General features: G+C 39.4%; 2 protein-coding genes across 2 annotated transcripts in view; both read left to right on the top strand.

Annotated features, from left to right (window-relative positions):
* The window catches only part of LOC120362643 (uncharacterized), a 70,790-nt gene extending 58,043 nt beyond the window's left edge, over positions 1–12,747 (top strand). The window contains 2 exon segments of the mRNA XM_074385656.1: positions 9,157–10,862; positions 11,256–12,747. Of these exon segments, the coding sequence (XP_074241757.1) occupies positions 9,157–10,862; positions 11,256–11,413 (1,864 nt within the window). The 3' untranslated portion in view covers positions 11,414–12,747.
* Positions 12,748–20,322: 7,575 nt separating this feature from the next.
* LOC101049059 (uncharacterized) overlaps positions 20,323–22,519 on the top strand; it is a 30,579-nt gene continuing 28,382 nt past the window's right edge. Inside the window, exon 1 of the mRNA XM_074385644.1 lies at positions 20,323–21,606. Coding sequence (XP_074241745.1) covers positions 21,604–21,606 — 3 coding nt within the window. The 5' untranslated portion in view covers positions 20,323–21,603. The remainder of the gene's footprint in view (positions 21,607–22,519) is intronic.

Below are 22,519 nucleotides of genomic sequence, written 5' to 3'. Positions count from 1 at the left end.
CATTTTTATGGCTGCATAGTAGTATTTCATGGTGTATATGTGCCACATCTTCTTTATCATTGATGGGCATTTGGGTTGGTTCCAAATTTTTGCTATTGTGAATAGTGCCATGATAAGCATACATGTGTATGTGTCTTTATAGTAGAATAATTTATAATCCTTTGGATATATACCCAGTAATGGGATTGCTGGATCAAATGATATTTCTATTTCCAGATCCTTGAGGAATTACCACACTGTCTTCCACAATGGCTGAACCTAATTTACACTCCCACCAACAGTGTAAAAGTGTGCCTATTTCTCCACATCCTCTCTATCACCTGTTGTTTCCTGACTTTAATGATCACCGTTTCATCTGGCATGAGATGGTAGCTCATTGTGCTTTTGATTTGAATTTCTCTGATGCCCAGTAATGATGACCTTTTTTTTCATATGTTTGTTGGCTGCATAAATGCTTTCTTTTGAAAAGTGTCTGTTCATATCTTTTACCCGCTTGTTGATGGGATTGTTTTTTTTCTTGTAAATTTATTTAAGTTCTTTGTAGAGTCTGGATATTAACCCATTGTCAGATGGATAGATTACAAAAATTGTCCCCATTCTGTGGGCTGCCTGTTTACTCTGGTGATAGTTTCTTTTGCTGTGCAAAAATTCTTAAGTTTAATTAGATCTCATTTGCCAATTTTGGCTTTTGTTGCCATTGCTTTTGTGTTTTAGTCATGAATTCTTTGCCCATGTCTATGTCCTGAATGGTATTGCCTAGGTTTTCTTCTAGAATTATTATGGTTTTAGGTCTTATATTTAAGTCTTTAATCCATCTTGAGTTAATTTTTGTGTAAGGTATAAGGAAGGGGTCCACTTTCAGTTTTTGCATATGTCTAGCCAGTTTTCCCAACACCATTTGTTAAATAGGGAATCCTTTCCCCATTCCTTGTTTTTGTCGGGTTTGTCAAAGATCAGATAGGTGTAGATGCTTGTTGTTATTTCTGAGGCCTCTGTTCTGTTCCATTGGTTTTTGTCTCTGTTTTGGTACCAGTACCATGCTGTTTTGATTACAGTAGCCTTGTAATATAGTTTGAAGTCAGGTCATGTGATGCCTCCAGCTTTTTTTTTTTTTTTTTGCTTAGGATTCTTTTGGCTATGTGGGCTCTTTTGGTTCCATATAAAGTTTAAGGTGTTTTTTTCCAATTCTGTGAAGAAAGTAATTGGTATCTTGATGGGGATAGCATTGAATCTATAAATTACTTCGGGCAGTATGGCCATTTTCACGATATTGATTGTTCCTAATCATGAACATGTAATGTTTTTCCATCTGTTTGTGTCCTCTCTTATTTCCTTGAGCAGTGGTTTGTTGTACTCCTTGAAGAGGTACTTCACATCCCTTGTTAGTTTTATGCCTAGGTATTTTATTCTCTTTGTAGCAATTGTGAATGAAAGTTCACTTATGATTTGCCTTTCTATTATTTGTCTATTATTGGTGAATAAGAATGCTTGTGATGGCCGGGCGCGGTGGCTCAAGCCTGTAATCCCAGCACTTTGGGAGGCCGAGGCGGGTGGATCACGAAGTCAAGAGATCGAGACCATCCTGGTCAACATGGTGAAACCCCGTCTCTACTAAAAATACAAAAAATTAGCTGGGCATGGTGGCATGTGTCTGTAATCCCAGCTACTCAGGAGGCTGAGGCAGGAGAATTGCCTGAACCCAGGAGGCGGAGGTTGTGGTGAGCCGAGATCATGCCATTGCACTCCAGCCTGGGTAACAAGAGCAAAACTCCATCTCAAAAAAAAAAAAAAAAAAGAATGCTTGTGATTTCTGCACATTGATTTTGTAACCTGAGACTTTGCTGAAGTTGCTTATGAGCTTTAGGAGATTGTGGGCTGAGACAATGGGATTTTCTAAAAATACGATCATGTCATCTGCAACCAGAGACAATTTGACTTCCTCTTTTCCTATTTGAATACCCTTTATTTCTTATTCTTACCTGATTGCCAGGACAGAACTTCCAATACTATGTTGAATAGGAGTGGTGGGGGAGGGCATCCTTGTCTTGTGCCAGTTTTCAAAGGAAATGCTTCCAGTTTTTGCCCGTTGAGTATGATATTGGCTGTGGGTTTTTAATAAATGGCTCTTATTATTTTGAGGTACAATCCATTGATACCTAGTTTAATTTGAGTTTTTAGCATAAAGTGCTATTGGATTTTTTCAGAGGCCTTCTCTGCATCTATTGATAATCATCTGGTTTTTGTCTTTGGTTCTGTTTATGTGATGGATTACATTTATAGATTTGCAGATGTTGAATCAGCCTTGCATCCCCTGGATGAAGCTGACTTGATCATGATGGATAAACTTTTTGATATGCTGTTCAATTTGGTTTGCCAGTATTTTATTGAAGATTTTTGCATCAACATTCATCATGGATATTAGCCTGAAGTTTGCTTTTTTAGTTGAGTCTGCCAGGTTTTGGTATCAGTATGATGTTGGCCTCATAAAATAATTTAGGGAATTCCCTATTTTTGTATTGTTTGGAATAATTTTAGAAGGAATGATACCAGCTCCTCTTTGTACATCTGGAAGAATTTGACTGCGAAGCTGTCTGTTCCTCGAATTTTTTTTGTTGGTAGGCTATTAATTGCTGCCTCAACTTCAGACCTTATTTGTTGTCTATTCAGGGATTCAACTCCTTCTTGATTTAGTCTTGGAGGGTGTAAGTATCCCAGAATTTATCTGTTTCTTCTAGATTTACTGGTTTATTTGCATAGAGGTTTTTGTAGTAATCTCTGATGGTAGTTTGTATTTCTGTGGAATCAGTGGTAATATCCTCTGTAATTTTTTATTGTATCTTTTTATACCTTCTCTCTCTCTCTCTCTCTCTGTTTCTCTTTCTCTTTTTTATTAGTCTGGCTAGCAGTCTATCTATTTTGTTGATCTTTTCAAAAAACCAACTCATAGATTTATTGATTTTTTTTTTTTGAAGGGTTTTTTGTGTCTCCACCTCTTTCAGTTCTGCTTTGATCTTAGTTATTTCTTATCTTCTGCTAGCTTTTAAATTTATTTGATCTTGCTCCCCTAGTTCTTTTAATTGTGATGTTAGGGTGTTGATTTTATATCTTTCCTTGCTTCTCTGGTGGGCATTTAGTGCTATAAATTTCCCTCTAGACACTGCTTTAAATGTGTCCCAGAGATCCTAGTACATTGTGTCTTTGTTCTCATTGGTTTTGAAGAACATCTTTATTTCTGCCTTTATTTCTTTATTTGTCCAGTAGTTATTCAGGAGCAGTTTGTTCAGTTTCCATGTAGTTGTGCAGTTTTGAGTGGTTTCTTAATCCCAAGTGCTAATTTTATTGCACTGTGGTCTGAGAGGCTATTTGTTATGATTTCCATTCTTTTGTACTTGCTGAGGAGTGTTTTAATTCAATTATGTGGTCAATTTTAAAATAAGTGCAGTGAGGTGCTGAAAAGAATGTATATGCTGTGGTTTTAGGGTGGAGAGTTCTGTAGATGTCTATTAAGTCCACTTGGTCCAGATCTGAGTTCAAATCCTGGATATCCTTAATTTTCTGTCTTGATGATCTGTCTAGTATTGACAGTGGGGTGTTAAGGTCTCCCACTTAAGTTTCTTTTTAGGTCGTTAAGAACTTGCTTTATGTATCTCAGTGCTCCTGTATTGGGTGCATATATACTTAGGATAGTTAGCTCTTCTTATTGTATAAATCCCTTTACCATTATGTAATACCCTTGTCTCTTTTGATCTTTGTTGGTTTAAAGTCTGTTTTATAAGAGACTAGGGTTGCAACCCCGGGTTCTTTTTGTTGTTGTTTTTTTCTTTTTTTTGTTCTTCATTCACTTGGCAAAGCTTTCTCCATCCCTATATTTTGAGCCTTTGTGTGTCTTTTGCACGTGAGATGGGTCTTCTGAATACAGCACACTGATGGGTCTTAACTTTTCATACAATTTGACAGTCTGTATATTTGATTAGGGCATTTTTTCCATTTACATTTAAGGTTAATAATGTGATGTGTGAATTTGATCCTGCCATTTTGATGCTAGCTGGTTGTTTTGCCCATTATTTGATGCAATATCTTTATAGCATCTATAGTCTTTACAGTTTGGTATGTTTTTGCAGTGACTGGTACTGGTTGTTCCTTTCCATGTTTAGTGCTTCCTTCAGGTACTCTTTTTTTTTGAGATGGAGTTTCGCTCTTGTTACCCAGGCTGGAGTGCAATGGCGCGATCTCGGCTCACCGTAACCTCCGCCTCCTGGGTTCAGGAACTTCTCCTGCCTCAGCCTCCTGAGTAGCTGGGATTACAGGCGCGAGCCACCATGCCCAGCTAATTTTTTGTATTTTTAGTAGAGATGTGGTTTCACCATGTTGGCCAGGATGGTCTCGATCTCTGGACCTCGTGATCCACCCGCCTCGGCCTCCCAAAGTGCTGGGATTACAGGCTTGAGCCACCACGCCCGGCCCTTCCTTCAGGTACTCTTATAGGGCAGGCCTGGTGGTAACAAAGTCTTTTAGCAGTTGCTCGTCCATAAAATATTTTATTTATTCTTCACTTATGAATCTTAGTTTGGCTGGATAATAAAATTCTGGTTTGAACATTCTTTTTTTAAGGATTTTGGGGCCGGGCACAGTGGCTCACACCTGTAATCCCAGCACTTTGGGAGGCCGAGGCGGGTGGATCACAAGGTCAAGAGATCGAGACCATCCTGGTCAACGTGGTGAAACCCCGTCTCTACTAAAAATACAAAAAATTAGCTGGGCATGGTGGCACGCACCTGTAATCCCAGCTACTCAGGAGGTTGAGGCAGGAGAATTGCCTGAACCCAGGAAGCGGAGGTTGTGGTGAGCCGAGATCGCGCCATTGCACTCCAGCTTGGGTAACAAGAGCGAAACTCCGTCTCAAAAAAAAAAAAAATGGACTTTTAAGATTGGCCTCCACTCTCTTCTGGCTTGTAGAGTTTCTGCCGAGAGATCCACTGTGAGTCTGATGGGCTTCCCTTGTGGGTAACCTGACCTTTCTCTCTGGTTTCCCTTAGCATTTTTTCCTTCATTTCAACCCTGGTGAATCTGATGATTATGTGCCTTGGGATTGCTCTTCTTGAGGAATATCTTTGTGGTGTTTTCTGTATTTCCTGTGTTTGAAAGTTGGCCTGCCTTGCTGGGTTGGAGAAGTTCTCCTGGATAATATCTGAAGAGTGTTTTCCAACTTGGTTTCTTTCTTGCAATCACTTTCAGGTACACTGATCAAATATAGATTTGGTCTTTTCACATAATCCCATGTTTCCTGGGGCTTTGTTCATTTCTTTTCACTCTTTTCTCTGATCTTGCCTTCTCACTTTATTTCATTGAATTGATCTTTAATCTCTGATATCCTGTCTTCCGCTTGATTGATTCGGCTATTGAAACTTGTGTATGCTTCACAAAGTTCTCATGCTCTGCTTTTCAGCTCCATCTTGTCACTTATGTTCTTCTCCATGCTGGCTATTCTCATTAGCATTTCGTCTAACCTTTTTTCAAGGTTCTTAGTTTCTTTGCATTGGGTTAGAACATCCTCCTTTAGCTCGGAGAAGTTTGTTATTACTTACCTTCTGAAGTCTGCTTCTGAAATCTGCTTCTGTGAATTCGTCACACTCATTCTCCATCCTGGTTTGTTCTCTTGCTGTTGAGGGGTTGTGATCCCTTGGAGGAGAAGAGGCATTCTGGCTTTTGGTGATTTCAGCCTTTTTACACTGGTTTATTCCCATCTTCATGGATTTATCTACTTTTAGTCTTTGAAGGTGGTGACTTTTGGATGGGATTTCTGATTGGATTTCCTATCTGTTGATGTTGAAGCTGTTTCTTTCTGTTTGTTAGTTTTCCTTTCAACATTCAGGCCCCTCTGCTGCAGGTCTGCTGAAGTTTCCTAGAGGTCTAGTCCAGACCCTGCTTGCCTGGGAATCATCTGCAGGGGCTGCAGAACAGCAAAGGTTGCTGTCTGTTCCTCCTTCTACTAGCTTCATCCCAAAAGGGTACCTGCCAGATGTTAGCCAGAGCTCTCTTGTATGACGTCTCTGTCAGTTTGGTTACATGGGAGTCAGGAAGCCATTTGAGGAGGCAGCCTGTCCTTTAATGGAGCTCAAGCACTGCTGGGGGATCCATTGCTCCCTTCAGGGTTGCCAGGCAGGGATGTTTAAGTCTGCTGGTGCGGAACCCACAACTGCCCCTTTTCCCAGGTGTTCTGTCCCACGAAGGTGGGGGCTTTGTAAGTCCCTAACAGGGTGCTGTCTTTTTTTTTTCTGAGATGCTTTGCCCAACAAGAAGGGAATCTACTTGACAATCTGCCTGCAGAGGCCTTGCTGAGTTGCCATGCTGGGCTCTGCCCAGCTGCCTTGTAAACTTCCTGGTGGCATTGTTTACACAGGCAATGTTGAAATCGCCCAACAGAGCCTCAGCAGTGGCGGGCGGTGCTCTTCCCACCAAACTCAAACATCCCAGGTTAAGCTTGGACCTGCTGTGCTAGCTGTGAAAATTTCTAGCCAGTGGATCTTAGATTGCCGATCTTCATGGGGGTGGGACCTGCCTAGCCAGCTCGCTTGGCCCCCTGGTTTCAGCCCCCTTTTTCAGGGGGAATGAGCTTTTCTGTCTTGCTGGCATTCCAGGTGCCACTCAAATAAAACAGCCATCCAGTTTTGTGCTGGAATCCCAAAGTGCTGGTGTTGTAGGCAGCGGAGGTAATCTCCTAGTCTGCGGGTTGTGTAGAACATGGGAAAAGTACAGCATCTGAGCTGGAGTGTTGGAGTGTCTGGAAAAGTTCCTTATGGCTTCCCTGGGCTAGGGGAGAGAGTTCTCTGGCCCCTTGCACCTCCTGGGTGAGGCTATGCCCCACCCTGCTTTGGCTTGTGCACATTGGGCTTTTCCCACTGTCTAACCAGTCCCAATGAGATGAACCTGGTACCTCAGCTGGAAATGTGGGGATCACTTGTCTTCTGGTGTGCTCTCACTGGAAACTGCAGACCAGAACTGTTCCTATTTGGCCATCTTTGTGGAAATCCTTTTTTTTTTAAATTTTAGAATCTTTCAGTTATTTCTTTTTGTATTTTTTATCAACACTATTTATTTATTTATTTATTATTGCATTTTAGGTTTTGGGGTACATGTGAAGAACATGCAAGATTGTTGCATAGGTACACACATGGCAGTGTGATTTGCTGCCTTCTTCCCCATCACCTGTATCTGGCATTTCTCCCCATGCTATCTCTCACAACTCCCCACCCCCCACTGTCCCTCCCCTATTTCACCCCAACAGATCCCAGCGTGTGATGCTCATCTCCCTGTGTCCATGTGTTCTCATTGTTCAACATCCACCTATGAGTGAGAACATGCGGTGTTTGATTTTCTGTTCTTGCATCAGTTTGCTGAGAATGATGGTTTTCAGGTTCATCCATGTCCCTACAAAGGACATGAACTCATCATTTTTTATGGCTGCATAGTATTCCATGGTGTATATGTGCCACATTTTCCCTGTCCAGTCTATCATTGATGGGCATTTGGGTTGGTTCCAGGTCTTTGCTATCACCACAATTTAAATATTTTTCTTATTACCCTCATTTTTCTGATTTTCTATATTCTGTGTTCCTATTTTCACTCATTGAATATTATTCAATTTTAAAAATTAATGTATACATTTATAATGGTTTCTTTCTAAAACTTTTTTTTTTTTTTTTTTGAGACGGAGTTTCACTCTTGTTACCCAGGCTGGAGTGCAATGGCGCGATCTCGGCTCACCGCAACCTCCGCCTCCTGGGTTCAAGCAATTCTCCTGCCTCAGCCTCTTGTGTAGCTGGGATTACAGGCACGCGCCACCATGCCCAGCTGATTTTTTGTATTTTTAGTAGAGACGAGGTTTCACCATGTTGACCAGGATGGTCTCGATCTCTCGACCTCGTGATCCACCCGCCTCGGCCTCCCAAAGTGCTGGGATTATAGACTTGAGCCACCGCGCCCGGCTTCTTTCTGAAACTTTTATACTACTTTTGATGGAATTATATTACCCAATTTTTTACATATTGTAATTTTTGAGATTTGGACATTTAAAAAAGCTACCTGTCTCAAAATTTATAATGTAGCTTTGTCCCGGCATAGTCAGAAAACAGTGGTTTTGTCTAGAGATTATGGAGATCTGTCAAACATCTTCAGCTTTGTCTTGTCTGAAATTTTGTGTTTACTTTTAGCTAAAGGAGATTGTTTCTTTTGAAAAGTAATCACTTGCTACACCTGTTCTTTCTCTGTAGCATTGCAGTGCTCGGCTGCAGTGAATTCACCTTTAGCCTCAGAAGACTCATACTGTCATTTCAAAGTATAGCACCATTTCTTTTACCATTTTATATAATTGGAGACAGAAATCAGTTTGTTGAAAGCCCCATAGGAGCCAGAAATTAAATTTTATGTGTTAATACTTTACTTGTCTTTAAAAAAAAAAAAATTGGCAATTTACTTCTGAAGGAAATGTGTAATATTGAGGAACAGAAAGAGTTGTATTGGGTAAATTTAACAAACTTTTTTTTCTATGTGGCTCTTTGCATTGGGCTTAATTCAGGCATTGCACACATTTAACTCATGTATAAATTATCCACTTATGTATTTTCATCTGTATGTTTTTACTATGTTTATATGTCTATGAAGAATTAGAGCCTATGGTATATTGCAATGTCATGTTGTTTATGTAGTTTGAATAATGTTATAGGTTAGATTTGTAAACTGTATTTATCTGAGTCTAATAAGTGGAATAATTTGTTACTTTTATTTATTTTCAGTTATGTGTTCTCATTTTTCTCAAGACCTTTTGGAAGAGGAGGGCATAGAAGATTGTTGCCAAAAAGTGGTTTTGAGAAGATACGAAAAATGTGGACATGATAATTTACAGTTAAAAATTGATTGTACCAATATGGATGAGTATAGGGTGCACAAAGAAGGTTGTAATAAACTTAACCAGAGTTTGACAACTACACAAAGCAAAATATTTCAGGGTGATAAATATGCAAAAGTCTTTCATAAGTGTTCAAATTCAAACAGGCATAAGATAAGGCATGCTAAAAATAAACTTTTGAAATGTAAAGAATATGTCAGATCATTTTGCATGCTTTCACACCTATCTCAACGTAAAGGAATTTATACTAGAGAGAATTTCTTCAAATGTGAAGAATGTGGCAAAACCTTTAACTGGTTCTCAACCCTTATTTATCATAAAAGAATTCATACTGGAGAGAGGCCCTACAAATGTGAAGAATGTGGCAAATCCTTTATCTGCTCCTCAAGCCTTACTAAGCATAAGATAATTCATACTGGAGAGAAACCCTACAAATGTGAAGCATGTGGCAAAGCTTTTAAACAATCCTCAACTCTTATTACACATAAGAAAATTCATGCTGGAGAGAAAACCTACAAATGTGAACAATGTGGCAAAGCTTTTAAACAACCCTCAACTCTTATTATACATAAGAAAATTCATGGTGGAGAGAAACACTACAAATGTGAAGAATGTGGCAAAGCCTTTACATGGCCTTCAAGCCTTTATAACCATAAGAAAATTCATACTGGAGAGAAGCCCTACAAATGTGAAGAATGTGGCAAAGCCTTTAACAGGTTCTCAACGCTTACTGCACACAAGGCAGTTCATACTGGAGAGAAACACCACAAATGTGAAGAATGTGACAAAGCCTTTAGGTGGTCTTCAAGCCTTACTAAGCATAAGATAATTCATACTGGAGAGAAGCCCTACAAATATGAAGAACGTGTCAAAGCCTTTAACAAGTTCTCAACCCTTACTATACACAAGGCAGTTCTTACTGGAAAGAAACACTACAAATGCGAAGAATGTGGCAAAGCTTTTAGCTGGCCCTCAAGCCTTACTAAGCATAAGATAATTCATACTGGAGAGAAACCCTACAAATGTGAAGAATGTGGCAAAGCTTTTAGACAATCCTCTACTCTTACTACACATAAGAAAATTCATGCTGGAGAGAAACACTACAAATGTGAAGAATGTGGCAAAGCCTTTACATGGTCTTCAAACCTTACTAAACATAAGACAATTCATACTGGAGAGAAACCCTACAAATGTGAAGAATGTGGCAAAGCTTTTAGACAATCCTCAACTCTTACTACACATAAGAAAATTCATGCTGGAGAGAAACCGTACAAATGTGAAGAATGTGGCAAAGCCTTTAACAAGCTTTCCACCCTTAATATGCACAGGGCAATTCATACTGGAGAGAAACCCTACAAATGTGAAGAATGTGGCAAACCCTTCATCCGGTTATCAAACCTTATAGAACATAAGAGAATTCATACCAGAAATAAGTCCTGCAAATGTGAAGAATGTGGCAAAGCTTTTAGCCAGTCCTCAAGCCTTACTAAGCATAAGATGATTCATACTGGAGAAAAACCCTACAAATGTGGAGAATGTGGCAAAACTTTTAGACAATCTTCAACTCTTAATACACATAAGAAAATTCATGCTGAAGAGAAGAACTACAAATGTAAAGAATGTGGCAAAGCCTTTAGATGGTCTTCAAGCCTTACTAAGCATAAGATAATTCATACTGGAGAGAAACCCTACAAATGTGAAGAATGTGGCAAAGCCTTTAACAAGTTCTCAACCCTTACTACGCACAAGGCAATTCATACTGGAGAGAAACACTACAAATGTGAAGAATGTGGCAAAACCTTTAGGTGGTATTCAAGCCTTAGCAAGCATAAAAGAATTCATACTTGAGAGAAGCCCTACAAATGTGAAGAATGTGGCAAAGCCTTTAACAAGTTCTCAACCCTTACTATACACAAGGCAATTCATACTGGAGAGAAACACTACAAATGTGAAGAACGTGACAGCCTTCACCTTGGCCTCAAGCCTTACTGAACATAGAGATTTAATACTGGAGGAGAAACCCTACCATTGTGAAGAATGTGGTAGAGACTTCAACCGGTCCTAACACCTTACTAATCATAAGAGAATTCATCCTGGAAGGAAAACCCCTATAAATGTCAAAAATGTGGCGAAGCTTTTAACTAGTTCTTAACACTTACTGAACATAAGGAGTTTATACAGGAGGGAAACCTTACAAATGTGAAGAATGTGACAAGCCTTTTAATTGTTCCTCAATCCTTACTAAACATAGATAATTAATACTGGAGGGAATCCATTCCGGTGTGTGGAATGTGGCAAAGCCTTTAACCAGTCTGTAAGGATTACTACATATAACCCTATGTGTGTGAAGAATGTGGAAAAGCCTCTAACAGAGCCTCAATTCCTAACAGACATAAGCTAATTTATACTATAGAGAAACTCTACAAACCTAAACATGTCACAGTGCTTTTGGAAACACCTCAAACTTCTGAATATAAAAGAAATTGTATGGATGAGAAATGTGAATAATGTGACAAAGTCTTTAAATGGCTGTCACACTTGATTGTAGGTAAGATATACTGGAGAAAACTACTAATGTGAATAATGTGGCAAAACATTTAACCAATGCTCACACCTATTGCACAGGAAAGCATTTCTATTTGAGAACAAGTGTACAAACATAAAGAAAGTGTAGGCTAGGTACAGTGCCTCACTCCTGTAATCGCAGCACTTTGGGAGCCCAAGACAGATGGATCATTTGAGGTCAAGAGTTCAAAACCAGTCTGGCCAACATGCTGAAATTTCATCTATACAAAAAATTCAAAAAAAATTAGCCAAGCATTGTGAGAGACACCTGTAATTCCAGTTACTCAGGAGGTTGAGGCAGGAGAATCACTTGAACCTGGGAGGAAAAGATTGCAGTGAGCCAAGATCATGCCACTGTATTCCAGCTTGGGCAACAGGAAGATTATTTAATAAAAAAAAAAAAAAGGAAATTGTGAAAGCCATTAATACCTTCTCACATCTTATTCAACATCAGAGAATTAATACTCAATAAAAGCATTAAATGTGCAGTTGCTGTCAGTAGATCTTTCAGAAAATACAAGCCCTAAAAGTGCAAAAGAATATTTATTTTGAAAGCAAATAGATAAAGAGGATTATAGTACCTTTACTTGTATCACAGATTTTATTGTACACATTTTGTACTAGAGGAAAACCCTGAAGCAGTTGTTCCAACTTTGCTCAATATCAGGGAATTTATATTGAAGAATAACCTTGCAAATGTAATAAATTTGGAAAAACATTTTTTCAAAAACTACATATTATAAAAACCCAGAGTTTATACTAAAATACATTTTTGGAGATACTGTATTTTTAAAAATCCGGCCGGGCGCGGTGGCTCACGCCTATAATCCCAGAACTTTGGGAGGCCGAGGTGGGTGGATCACGATCGAGACCATCCTGGTCAACAAGGCGAAACCCTGGCTCTACTAAAAATACAAAAATTAGCTGGGCATGGTGGCACGTGCCTGTAGTCCTAGCTACTTGGGGGGCTGAGGTAGGAGAATTGCTTGAACTCAGGAGGCAGAGGTTGCAGTGAGCTGAGATCATGCCATTGCACTCCAGCCTGGGTAACGAGCGAAATTCCATCCCCCCCCCCCCCAAAAAAAGAAATAATTAATCCAAAACAAGTTTATATAAATATCAGAATTTCACAGTAGAAATATCTGTCTCTTGAAATTCAGACATTACACTAAATCTGACTGCTGAGTATGGGAAAAAAATCCAAAACTAAATTTGGTGAAAAAAATTATTTGTATATAACTTTAAAAGAAGTAGATCTTTGAGCCGGGCGTGGTGGCTCACACCTGTAATCCCAGGCCATTGCACTCCAGCCTGGGTAACAAGAGTGAAACTCTGTCTCAAAAAAAAAAAAAAAAGAAAAAAGAAAAACAAAATAAGCATTAGCAATGTTTTAAGGAAAAGTTAAAAACATTGGTTTAGTTTCCTGTTAGCTTAATTAATTTCATTAACTTTGTTCTGCTTGATACTCATAAACATTTTAGCTTTTTATGAGTTCTGTACTGTTACCTGTTATCAGAAACCTGCATTTGAGAGCACCTATTAAAGTCCCACAGCTGATTATAAACCATTTTTAAGAGGATTAAAACAAGACAATCGTCTGCCAATGACAAAATGTCCAGAGTTACAGTTAGAAACATGATTGACAAAAAAATTTGGTTATCTTTTTAGTTTACAATAATGCAATATAACAACCTTAATTGTGATTCAGTCATCCCATATGGTTTTGAAACATGTTAATATTACATACTCAAATATAACCCCCCAAAAATTAGACATATTTTTTACAATCCCATGTACCTAAACGTTAAATAATTCTATTTGCCTTTCTTTAGATGCTTCAGTGGTTCTTTGTAGCCCCAAAAAGCCAGGCATCAGGAAAGACTACCTTGAGACTTAAGTTTGATTTTGGGAAGCTTCTTAAATATGTTCAAAATCTAAAACACTTAATGTTATACAATAGAATTTTAAATTACCATAAACTATTTGTTTTGCCAACATGAAGAATTAAAAATTTGCAAAAGCAAAAACATTTTATTAACCCTATTATATAAAAATCCTGTTTAAAAAAGAAAGCCAAATTTTACTCTTGCATTAGCTTACTACTAATGTTAACCCCAAATTCAATAAAACCTTATAGACAATTCTATTTAATCTTAACCAGTTTTACCATGAAGTGAGATTTTTACAAATCTCTTATAATCTTTTACAAATTTTGCTAAAGAGATTAGCATCTTTTAAAAACCTTGTGCTTTTAAAATTTTAAGTTAAATAAAAAACATGATATTTATTTGAATTTAAATATGTTTACACAGTTTTCTTTCGCAAAATTCATTTTTACAGTACTTTTAAAATTTGCTTGAAACTTCCACTTTATTTTTTATTTATTTATTTTTTTTGGAGACGGAGTTTCGCTCTTGTTACCCAGGCTGGAGTGCAATGGCGCGATCTCGGCTTACCACAACCTCCGCCTCCTGGGTTCAAGCAATTCTCCTGCCTCAGCCTCCTGAGCAGCTGGGATCACAGGCAAACACCACCATGCCCAGCTAATTTTTTCTATTTTTAGTAGAGACGGGGTTTCACCATGTTGACCAGGATGGTCTCGATCTCTCGACATCGTGATCTACCCGCCTCGGCCTCCCAAAGTGCTGGGATTACAGGCTTGAGCCACCGCGCCCGGCCAACTTCCACTTTATTTAAGACAATCTTTTATTCCTAGCAAAAATGTGCATTTTATGCCTTATAATTTTTTATTTAAAAATTTTACTTTACAAAGTTCTTACTTTGCATTCAAATCCATTTTTATTAGTCTTGATTACATGTTATAATGATAACTTTTTGTAATTTAACTTTAATATAAAACCTGATACTTTTTTTTTCTTTTTAATTGCACTTTAGGTTCTGAGGTACATGTGAAGAACATGCAGGATTGTTTCATGGGTACATACATGGCAATGCAGTTTGCCACCTCCATCCCCATCACCTTTATCTGGCATTTCTCCCCATGTTATCCCTCCCCAACTCCCTTACCCCCACTGTCCCTCCCCTATTCCCCCCAACAGACATCAGTGTATGATGCTCCCCTCCCTGTGTCCATGTGTTCTCATTGCTCGACACCCTCCTATGAGTGAGAACATGTGGTGGTTGGTTTTCTGTTCTTGTGTCAGTTTGCTGAGAATGATGGTGTCCAGGTTCATCCATGTTCCTACAAAGGACACGAACTCATCGTTTTTTAAGGCTGCATAGTATTCCATGGTGTATATGTGCCACATTTTCACTGTCCAGCCTACCATCGATGGGCATTTGGGTTGGTTCCAAGTCTTTGCTATTGTAAACAGTGCTGCAATGAACATACATGTGCTTACATCTTTATAATAGAGTGATTTATAATCCTTTGGATATATACTCAGTAATGGGATTGTTGGGTCAAATGGAATTTCTGTTTCTAGATCCTTAAGGAATCATCACTCTTCCACAATGGTTGAACTAATTTACACTCCCACCAACAGTGTAAAAGTGTTCCTGTTTCTCCACATCCTCTCCAGCATCTGCTGTCTCCTGATTTTTTAATGATTGCCATTCTAACTGGTGTGAGATGGTATATCTCAATGTAGTTTTGATTTGCCTTTCTCTAATGACCAGTGATGATTAGCATTTTTCCTATGTTTGTTGACCTCATATATGTCTTCTTTTGAAAAGTGTCTCTTTATATCCTTCGCCCACTTTTGAATGGATTTTTTTTTTTTTTCTTCTAAGTCTGTTTCAGCTCTTTGTAGATTCTGGATATAAGTCCTCTGTCACATGGGTAGATTGCGAAAATTTTTTCCCATTCTGTTGGTTGCTGGTTCACTCTAATAATTGTTTCTTTTGCTCTGCAGAAGCTCTGGAGTTTAATTAAATCCCATTTGTCTATTTTGGCTTTTGTTGCCAATGCTTTTGGTGTTTTAGTCATGAAGTCCTTGACTATGCCCATGTCCTGAATGATTTTGCCTAAGTTTTCTTCTAGGGTTTTTATGGTGTTAGGTCTTATGTTTAAGTGTTTAATCCATCTGGAGTTAATTTTAGTGTAAGGTGTCAAGGAAGGGGTCCCAGTTTCTGCTTTCTGCACATGGCTAGCCAGTTTTCCCAACACCATTTATTAAACAGGGAATCCTTTCCCCATTGCTTGTTTTTGTCAGTTTGTCAAAGATCAGATCGTTATAGATCTGTAACTTTGCCTCCGAGGCCTCTGTTCTGTTCCATTGGTCTCTATGTCTGTTTTTCTACCAGTACCATGCTGTTTTGATTACTGTAGCCTTGTAGTATAGTTTGAAGTCAGGTAGCATGATGCCTCCAGCTTTGTTCTTTTTGCTTAGAATTGACTTAGCTATTTGGGTTCTCTTTTGGTTCCATATGAAGTTTAATGTGTTTTTTTCCAGTTCTGTGAAGAGGGTCATAGGTAGCTTGATGGGGATCACATTGAATCTATAAATTACTCTGGGCAGTATGACCATTTTCACAATATTGATTCTTCCTAACCATGAGCATGGAATGTTTTTCCATATGTTTGTGTCCTCTCTTATTTTGTTGAGCAGCGGTTTCTAGTTCTCCTTTAAAAGGTCCTTTACATCCTTTGTCAGTTGTATTCCCAGGTATTTTATTCTCTTTGTGGCAATTGTGAATGGCAGTTCATTCTTGATTTGGCTCTCTTTAAGTCTGTTATTGGTGTATAGGAATGCTTATGATTTCTGCACATTAATTTTGTATCCTGAGACTTGGCTGAAGTTGCTTATCAGTTTGAGGAGATTTTCGGCTGAGACAAAATATACCATCTAAATATACCATCATGTTGTCTGCAAATAGAGACAATTTGACTTCTTCCTTTCCTAATTGAATACCCTTTATTTCTTTTTCTTGCCTGATTGCTCTGGCTAGAACTCCCTGTACTATATTGAATATGAGTGGTGAGAGAGGGCATTCTTGTTTAGTGCCAGATTTCAAAGGGAATGCTTCCAGTTTTTGTCCATTCAGTATGACATTGGCTGTGGGTTTGTCATAAATAGATTCTATTATTTTGAGATGTGATTAGTGCCTGCTTCTCTCTGAAGCTGAAAAAAAAGAGAATTGTAGATTGGAGTTGAGAATATTTGGATAAATGCATGTTTCATAACATATCTATTGAGAGAGAGAGAAGGAGAGAGATGTGTTCATACAGGAGTCAATATTAACATGTACCTTTCCAAACTCTATTTGCTGAGATGTTGCAGAAGCAGCAACACTGCAGAATTAATGAACATACCTAGCTCTCATATCACGGTTTCTTTCTTTTTTTTTTTTGAGACGGAGTTTCGCTCTTGTTACCCAGGCTGGAGTGCAATGGCACGATATCGGCTCACCACAACTTCCACCTCCTGGGTACAGGCAGTTCTCCTGCCTCAGCCTCCTGAGTAGCTGGGATTACAGGCACGCACCACCATGCCCAGCTAATTTTTTGTATTTTTAGTAGAGATGGGGTTTCACCATGTTTACCAGGATGGTCTCGATCTCTTGACTTCGTAATTCACCCGCCTCTGCCTCTCAAAGTGCTGGGATTACAGGCTTGAGCCACTGAACCCGGCCATATCATGGTTTCTAAGTACTATTCTTCAATTTTTAAAAAAGCAAGACTACTTGTAATAATAGATAATTCTAGCACTGGAGCAGAAAATGTAAGTTAAGGTAGAATATTGTGAAGCCAAAAAGTTTGAAAGTGCTTTATAAACAACAGAAGCAGCCATGTCAGAGAAAATCAACCTGAGACTTCCCAGGAGCCCAAGCTTGAAAAATGTGAGAAAGACAGTAAATGTTAATAGCATTGGATTAAAACCCAAAGAATAAAAGAAATATCCATGAATCCATACAGATAGAGAAAAAAAATAAGAAAAAGAAAAAAATTCTTTACAAAACTCCAAGTACTAATCAATGTAGGCAGATGATAATGTAAAATAGAAAATCACCACTAAGACCCCACAGTAATCATTACTATAGACAAGATGTATTTTAAAATGCAAAAATTGTCAGTAAAATATAAAGGAGAAACAGTGTATTTACATAGCTCCAAAGTGTCTGCTTCCAAATGTTCATAAATATCATTTCCTCTCAATTTCTTTATAAGACATCACTATTTAAGAAAAAAATTATAACACAGTGTTGTGATATATATAACATGTAGATGTAAAAGATATGAATAACAGAATAGAAGGAGGTAATTGAAATTATTCAACAGCAAGGTTTTCATATTTTACATTTATTAAAATAGTACAGTATAAACTCTGGGTAGATTGTGATATGTTACAAGTGCATTTGGTAATCCCTGGAGAAACCACAAAAAATATAAAGAGATGTCACTTAAATGCTAATAAAGAAATTTAATTATACACAAAAAAGTATTTGCACAAGAATGTTTATAGACGTTTTAGTCATAATAGCTTAAAGCAGGAAACAACCTAAATATCCATCTCTAGAAAAATAGACGAACAAATTATATCTCATTCATCCAAGAGAATACTACCCAGCCATAGGGGAAAAAAGAAAAAAAACAACTACTAAATCACAAGCTATGGATGTATCTCATAAGCCTGCCAGATAAGACAAGCTTGAAATAAAATAATACATATTGTATGATGTCAGGCAAAATGAATCAATGGTTGAAAAAAAAAATAGCCTGCAGTGGAGAATAAAATTATCTGGAAAAAAGCGTCAAGAAATTATCTGAGAATTCTTTTTAAATCCATTATTCTATGGAGTCACTCATGCTAAATGTGACATAATCAAACAAAAATGTAAGGAAATAGGTAGATCCTAAAGCAGTCTGGGTTTTGTTTTTTTCTGTAAACAGCAGATTTTATCAAAAAATTTCTACAGTAATTCTTTTTAGAAATGATAACCTGAAGTCCTTGTTTTCATTTTATGAAACCCACAGTTCTGCTATTTCACAGTGGCATTCAAGACTAAACAGGTACCATTTTGATGGTGACAGAATGATATCAATGTCTAAAGTTTTGGTCTATCTCTAAAAATTGAGGAGATGACCAAAAGAGAGAAATTGTTAAATCAATTATAGCCTAAAGCTGCCTTTTTTTTTCTGTTTAATTTTTGTCAGTAAGTTTTCTGTACATAGTAAACTAAAATCTAACTGGATATGTAAATAGAGTATAACCCACTCTCGTACCAGCAACTGTGTTATTGGCAACAAAAGGATATCAGCTGTTCAAACCATGTTTGAGTAAGGCAGATCTCAAGCTGTAATCAATCTGGCTGTTTCTGTACCTCCCACTGTGTATGTCAATGCTTTTTTCTGTTCGTAAATCTTATTTCACCATGTATGTGCATTTTCTCTGAGCCTACTCTGGATCCACAGGCTGCCCAATTTGCAAATCATTCTCTGCCCATTTAAACTCTTTTTCTTTTTTTGAGATGGAGTTTCGCTCTTGTTACCCAGGATGGAGTGCAATGGTGAGATCTCAGCTCACTGCAACCTCCGTCTCCTGGATTCAAGCAATTCTCCTGCCTCAGCCTCCTGAGTAGCTGGGACTACAGGCGTGCCACCATGCGCAGTTCATTTTTGTATTTTTAGTAAAGACAGGGTTACACCATGTTGACCAGGATGGTCTTGATCTCTTGACCTCGTGATCCACCCACCTCGGCCTCCCAAAGTGCTGGGATTATAGGTGTAAACCACCGCACCCAGCCTTAATTTTTAAACTATTTTTTATGAAGACAGGTTTTTACTATGTCACCCAGGCTGCACTTGAATTCTTGAGTTCATGTAATTCTTTCATACCAACTTCCTGAAATGCTAGGATTACAGGTGTGAGCCACTGTGTGCTTTTGCAAATTCTTGAGAGCATTATTCCCAATGATAAACAGTACTATATTGGCACAAATTTACAAGAAATGTGGGCTGGGCACTGTGGCTTAAAACTGGTAAGCCCAGAACCTTGGGAGGCTGAGGCACGCAGATCACTTGAGGTCAGGAGTTTGAGACCAATCTGGCCAACATAATGAAACCTCATTTCTACTAAAAATAAAAAATTAGGCGTGGTGACAAGCACCTGAAATTCCAGCTACTTGAAAGGCTGTGGTAGGAGAATTACTTGAACTTGGGAGGAAGATGTTACAGTGAGCCAAGATTGCGACACGGCACTCCAGCCTGGGTGACAGAGCAAGGCCCTTTCTCAAAAGAAGTTAAATAAATTAATAGAAAATAAGATAAAAAGAATCTGGCTTCTATTGTAGACGTGTCACTCTCCAGGATTTTAAGAGTCTAGGGCAGCTACTTTAGTAGTGTCATCTACGGAAGTGCATGGGCTTTGGAGTCAGAGTTGATCCTGAGACTCAGCCCAGCCACTTAGTTGCTGTGTGTCTTTGGACAAGATTCTTGATGTGAAAGAGTTTTATAAACCACATTAAAAAAAAAAAAAAAGGCAGAGTGATATCTACTTCAAAAATTGTAGCAGTTTTTAGTTTTTTCTGTATCCATGCCCATTGCCTAGTGCTTTTAAATCTGTTCCTATCAAGATCCACCACAATGTTTCTCAAACCCTAGATTGTGCTGGCCTTATTCACTTAGAGCAGTAAAAACCTGTGAAGCTGGCAATGTACTAGTTTGGGACCAAGACTCAAAAGGTCTTGAATGCTTCTGTTTTTTTCCCCTTTCAGAATGCTGCCATCTCCATGAAAAATGGCCTATTTTAGCCAGCTGGAAGATAAGATACCATGGGGAAAGGAAGCAAGGTGCCCCTGTTGATTGCCTCAGAAGCAGAAGTTCATCCCCAGAAGCACAGCTGCTTATTCAACAAACAGCTGAAGATACATGTCTGGAGGAGCTCAGCTGAGACAAAAAGAATGGCTTCACTGAGCTCAGCCTAAATAGCTGAGCATCTCAATTATGAGCAAATAAGTTTGGAATGATTTGTTATGCTGCAAGAGCTAACTAATGCATGCACCCAGTGGGGATGGGATGCCAGGATTCAATGACAGGTTGATTACTAGTTACCTTCTAACAGTGGGCACATACTATAGGTACTTATTTCCGCCCCCCCCCCCCCGATTTAAAGTTGGATGCCTCATAAGAGAATGCTGAGTAATGCAGAAATATACATGGACGTGTATGCATGAAATTGGTGCCTATACTCACATAGCTCCCCCACATCACATGAGAAAACAGATAACCACAGTCTGACCATTAGGGCCAGGGCCAAATAGAAAAGTAAGTTTGCCTTTAGTCTATTTTCTTCATATCTAAACATTGGAGGTCAAGACTGCACAGATATGAATACATAGAGGTTTCTTCTCCTGTGGCCTTATCATCCTTTGTTCATCTTCTGGTCTCTGAAAGAAACGTGGGCAACAAGTGGCCAGCAGTGGTCTACCTGTGGTTGTTTTATTCTTGCTGTCCTCTGCTTTTTCTATGGCTACTATCTGTTCCTTCCTCAGAGATGAAGAGATATTGGTAGGGAAAGGCTCTTTTTTCACCTCTGGCAGAAAAGATTTGTTCAGTCCCTTCCCTCCCCTGACATCAGAGCTGTACTTCAATGTAGCAGAATCTTGCTCTATCACCGAGGCTGGAGTGCAGTGGGCGATCTCGGCCCACTGCAACCTCTGCCTTCTGGGTTCAAGAGATTCTCATACCTCAACCTCCAGAGTAGGTGGGATTACTGGCGCCCGCCACCACACCCAGCTAATTAATATTTTTAGTAGAGACAGGATTTTGCCATGTTGGCCAGGCCGGTCTCCAGCTCCTGACCTCTGGTGATCCACCTTCCTCGGCCTCCCATAGTGTTGAGATTACAGGCTTAAGCCACGGCCCCGGCCTATCACTCTACCTCCAGCCCAGCATCTGATCACATCTTCTGTCACTCAGGGCCTGAGGGGGCGGGGATTTAAGCACTATTCAATCAGGAACGCTGGGTTGGAACCGTCCAATCAGGCACGCAGGTGGAGCGGAAGGGGCGGCTTCCGGGATGTGGGGCGGGACCGTTGTTTTTCGTTGCTGCTCGAGTTCCAGGTCTCGTTTTCACTGCTCTGTGACCTCAACCTCAACCTCTGTGGCCTGTGACGTGCAGCGATTGGGAGATCCACACCTAAGTCGCTAGGACCCCCCTGGAAGCCTAGAAATGGTGAGTGCCAGTCCAACACCCGGAGAAAGGGAAAGGGCTGTGGCGGGACTCAGGCCTCGGCGCAGTCAGCGCCGCCATTTGCACCTGGAGTTCTTGCCCAGCTGGGCCTCAGTGACCTTTAGCAATAAGATGGCGGCTGTGCTGACAGCTGGGACGCAGGCGACCTGTCTCTTCCCTGAGCATTAACTGTGCCCTGGCCTGGAGCCCTCTCTAGGCAGCTCTGCACCCTCAGCGCCACATCTGTCCCAGCTCATGCAGGGACCACGGAAGGGTTATCAGGGGAGAATCCTGATTGGGGTGCAGGTTCGTGAATGGGAACAGGGTTCATGAATGGGTGAGGGTCCGTGAGTGGTCCGTGAGGTTTTCAGTTTTTCTTTTCTCATTTTAAAAACTTGTGGCAGTCACTACTAAAATAATAAAGAATTTAATCGAATTCAAAAATTGTAGAGCACCCAGCTATGGTTTGTACTTTATGGTCTATGGAAGGAAAGAGTTTTATAAGGTGTATAATGAAGAAAAACAAATTCAGTAATTGGTTAGGTACGGTTACGTAGTTTCTTTCTTTTTTTTTTGAAGCGGAGTTTCGCTCTTGTTACCCAGGCTGGAGTGCAATGGAGCGATCTCGGCTCACTGCAACCTCCGCCTCCTGGGTTCAGGCAATTCTCCTGCCTCAGCCTCCTGAGTAGCTGGGATTACAGGCACGTGCCACCATGCCCAGCTAATATTTTGTATTTTTAGTAGAGATGGGGTTTCTCCATGTTGACCAGGATGGTCTCGATCTCTTGACCTCGTGATCCACCCGCCTCAGCCTCCCATAGTGCTGGGATTACAGGCTTGAGCCACCGCGCCTGGCCGTAGTTTCTTAATTAGTACAATCAAGATGGAAATTTCCTGGTTATGTAATCAAAGATTA

Source organism: Saimiri boliviensis, chromosome 14, assembly GCF_048565385.1.
Source record: "Saimiri boliviensis isolate mSaiBol1 chromosome 14, mSaiBol1.pri, whole genome shotgun sequence".
In the NCBI taxonomy this organism is placed as follows: domain Eukaryota; kingdom Metazoa; phylum Chordata; class Mammalia; order Primates; family Cebidae; genus Saimiri; species Saimiri boliviensis.
The sequence above is the reverse complement of the archived record's forward strand: the minus strand, read 5'-3'. Positions and strand labels throughout refer to the sequence as shown.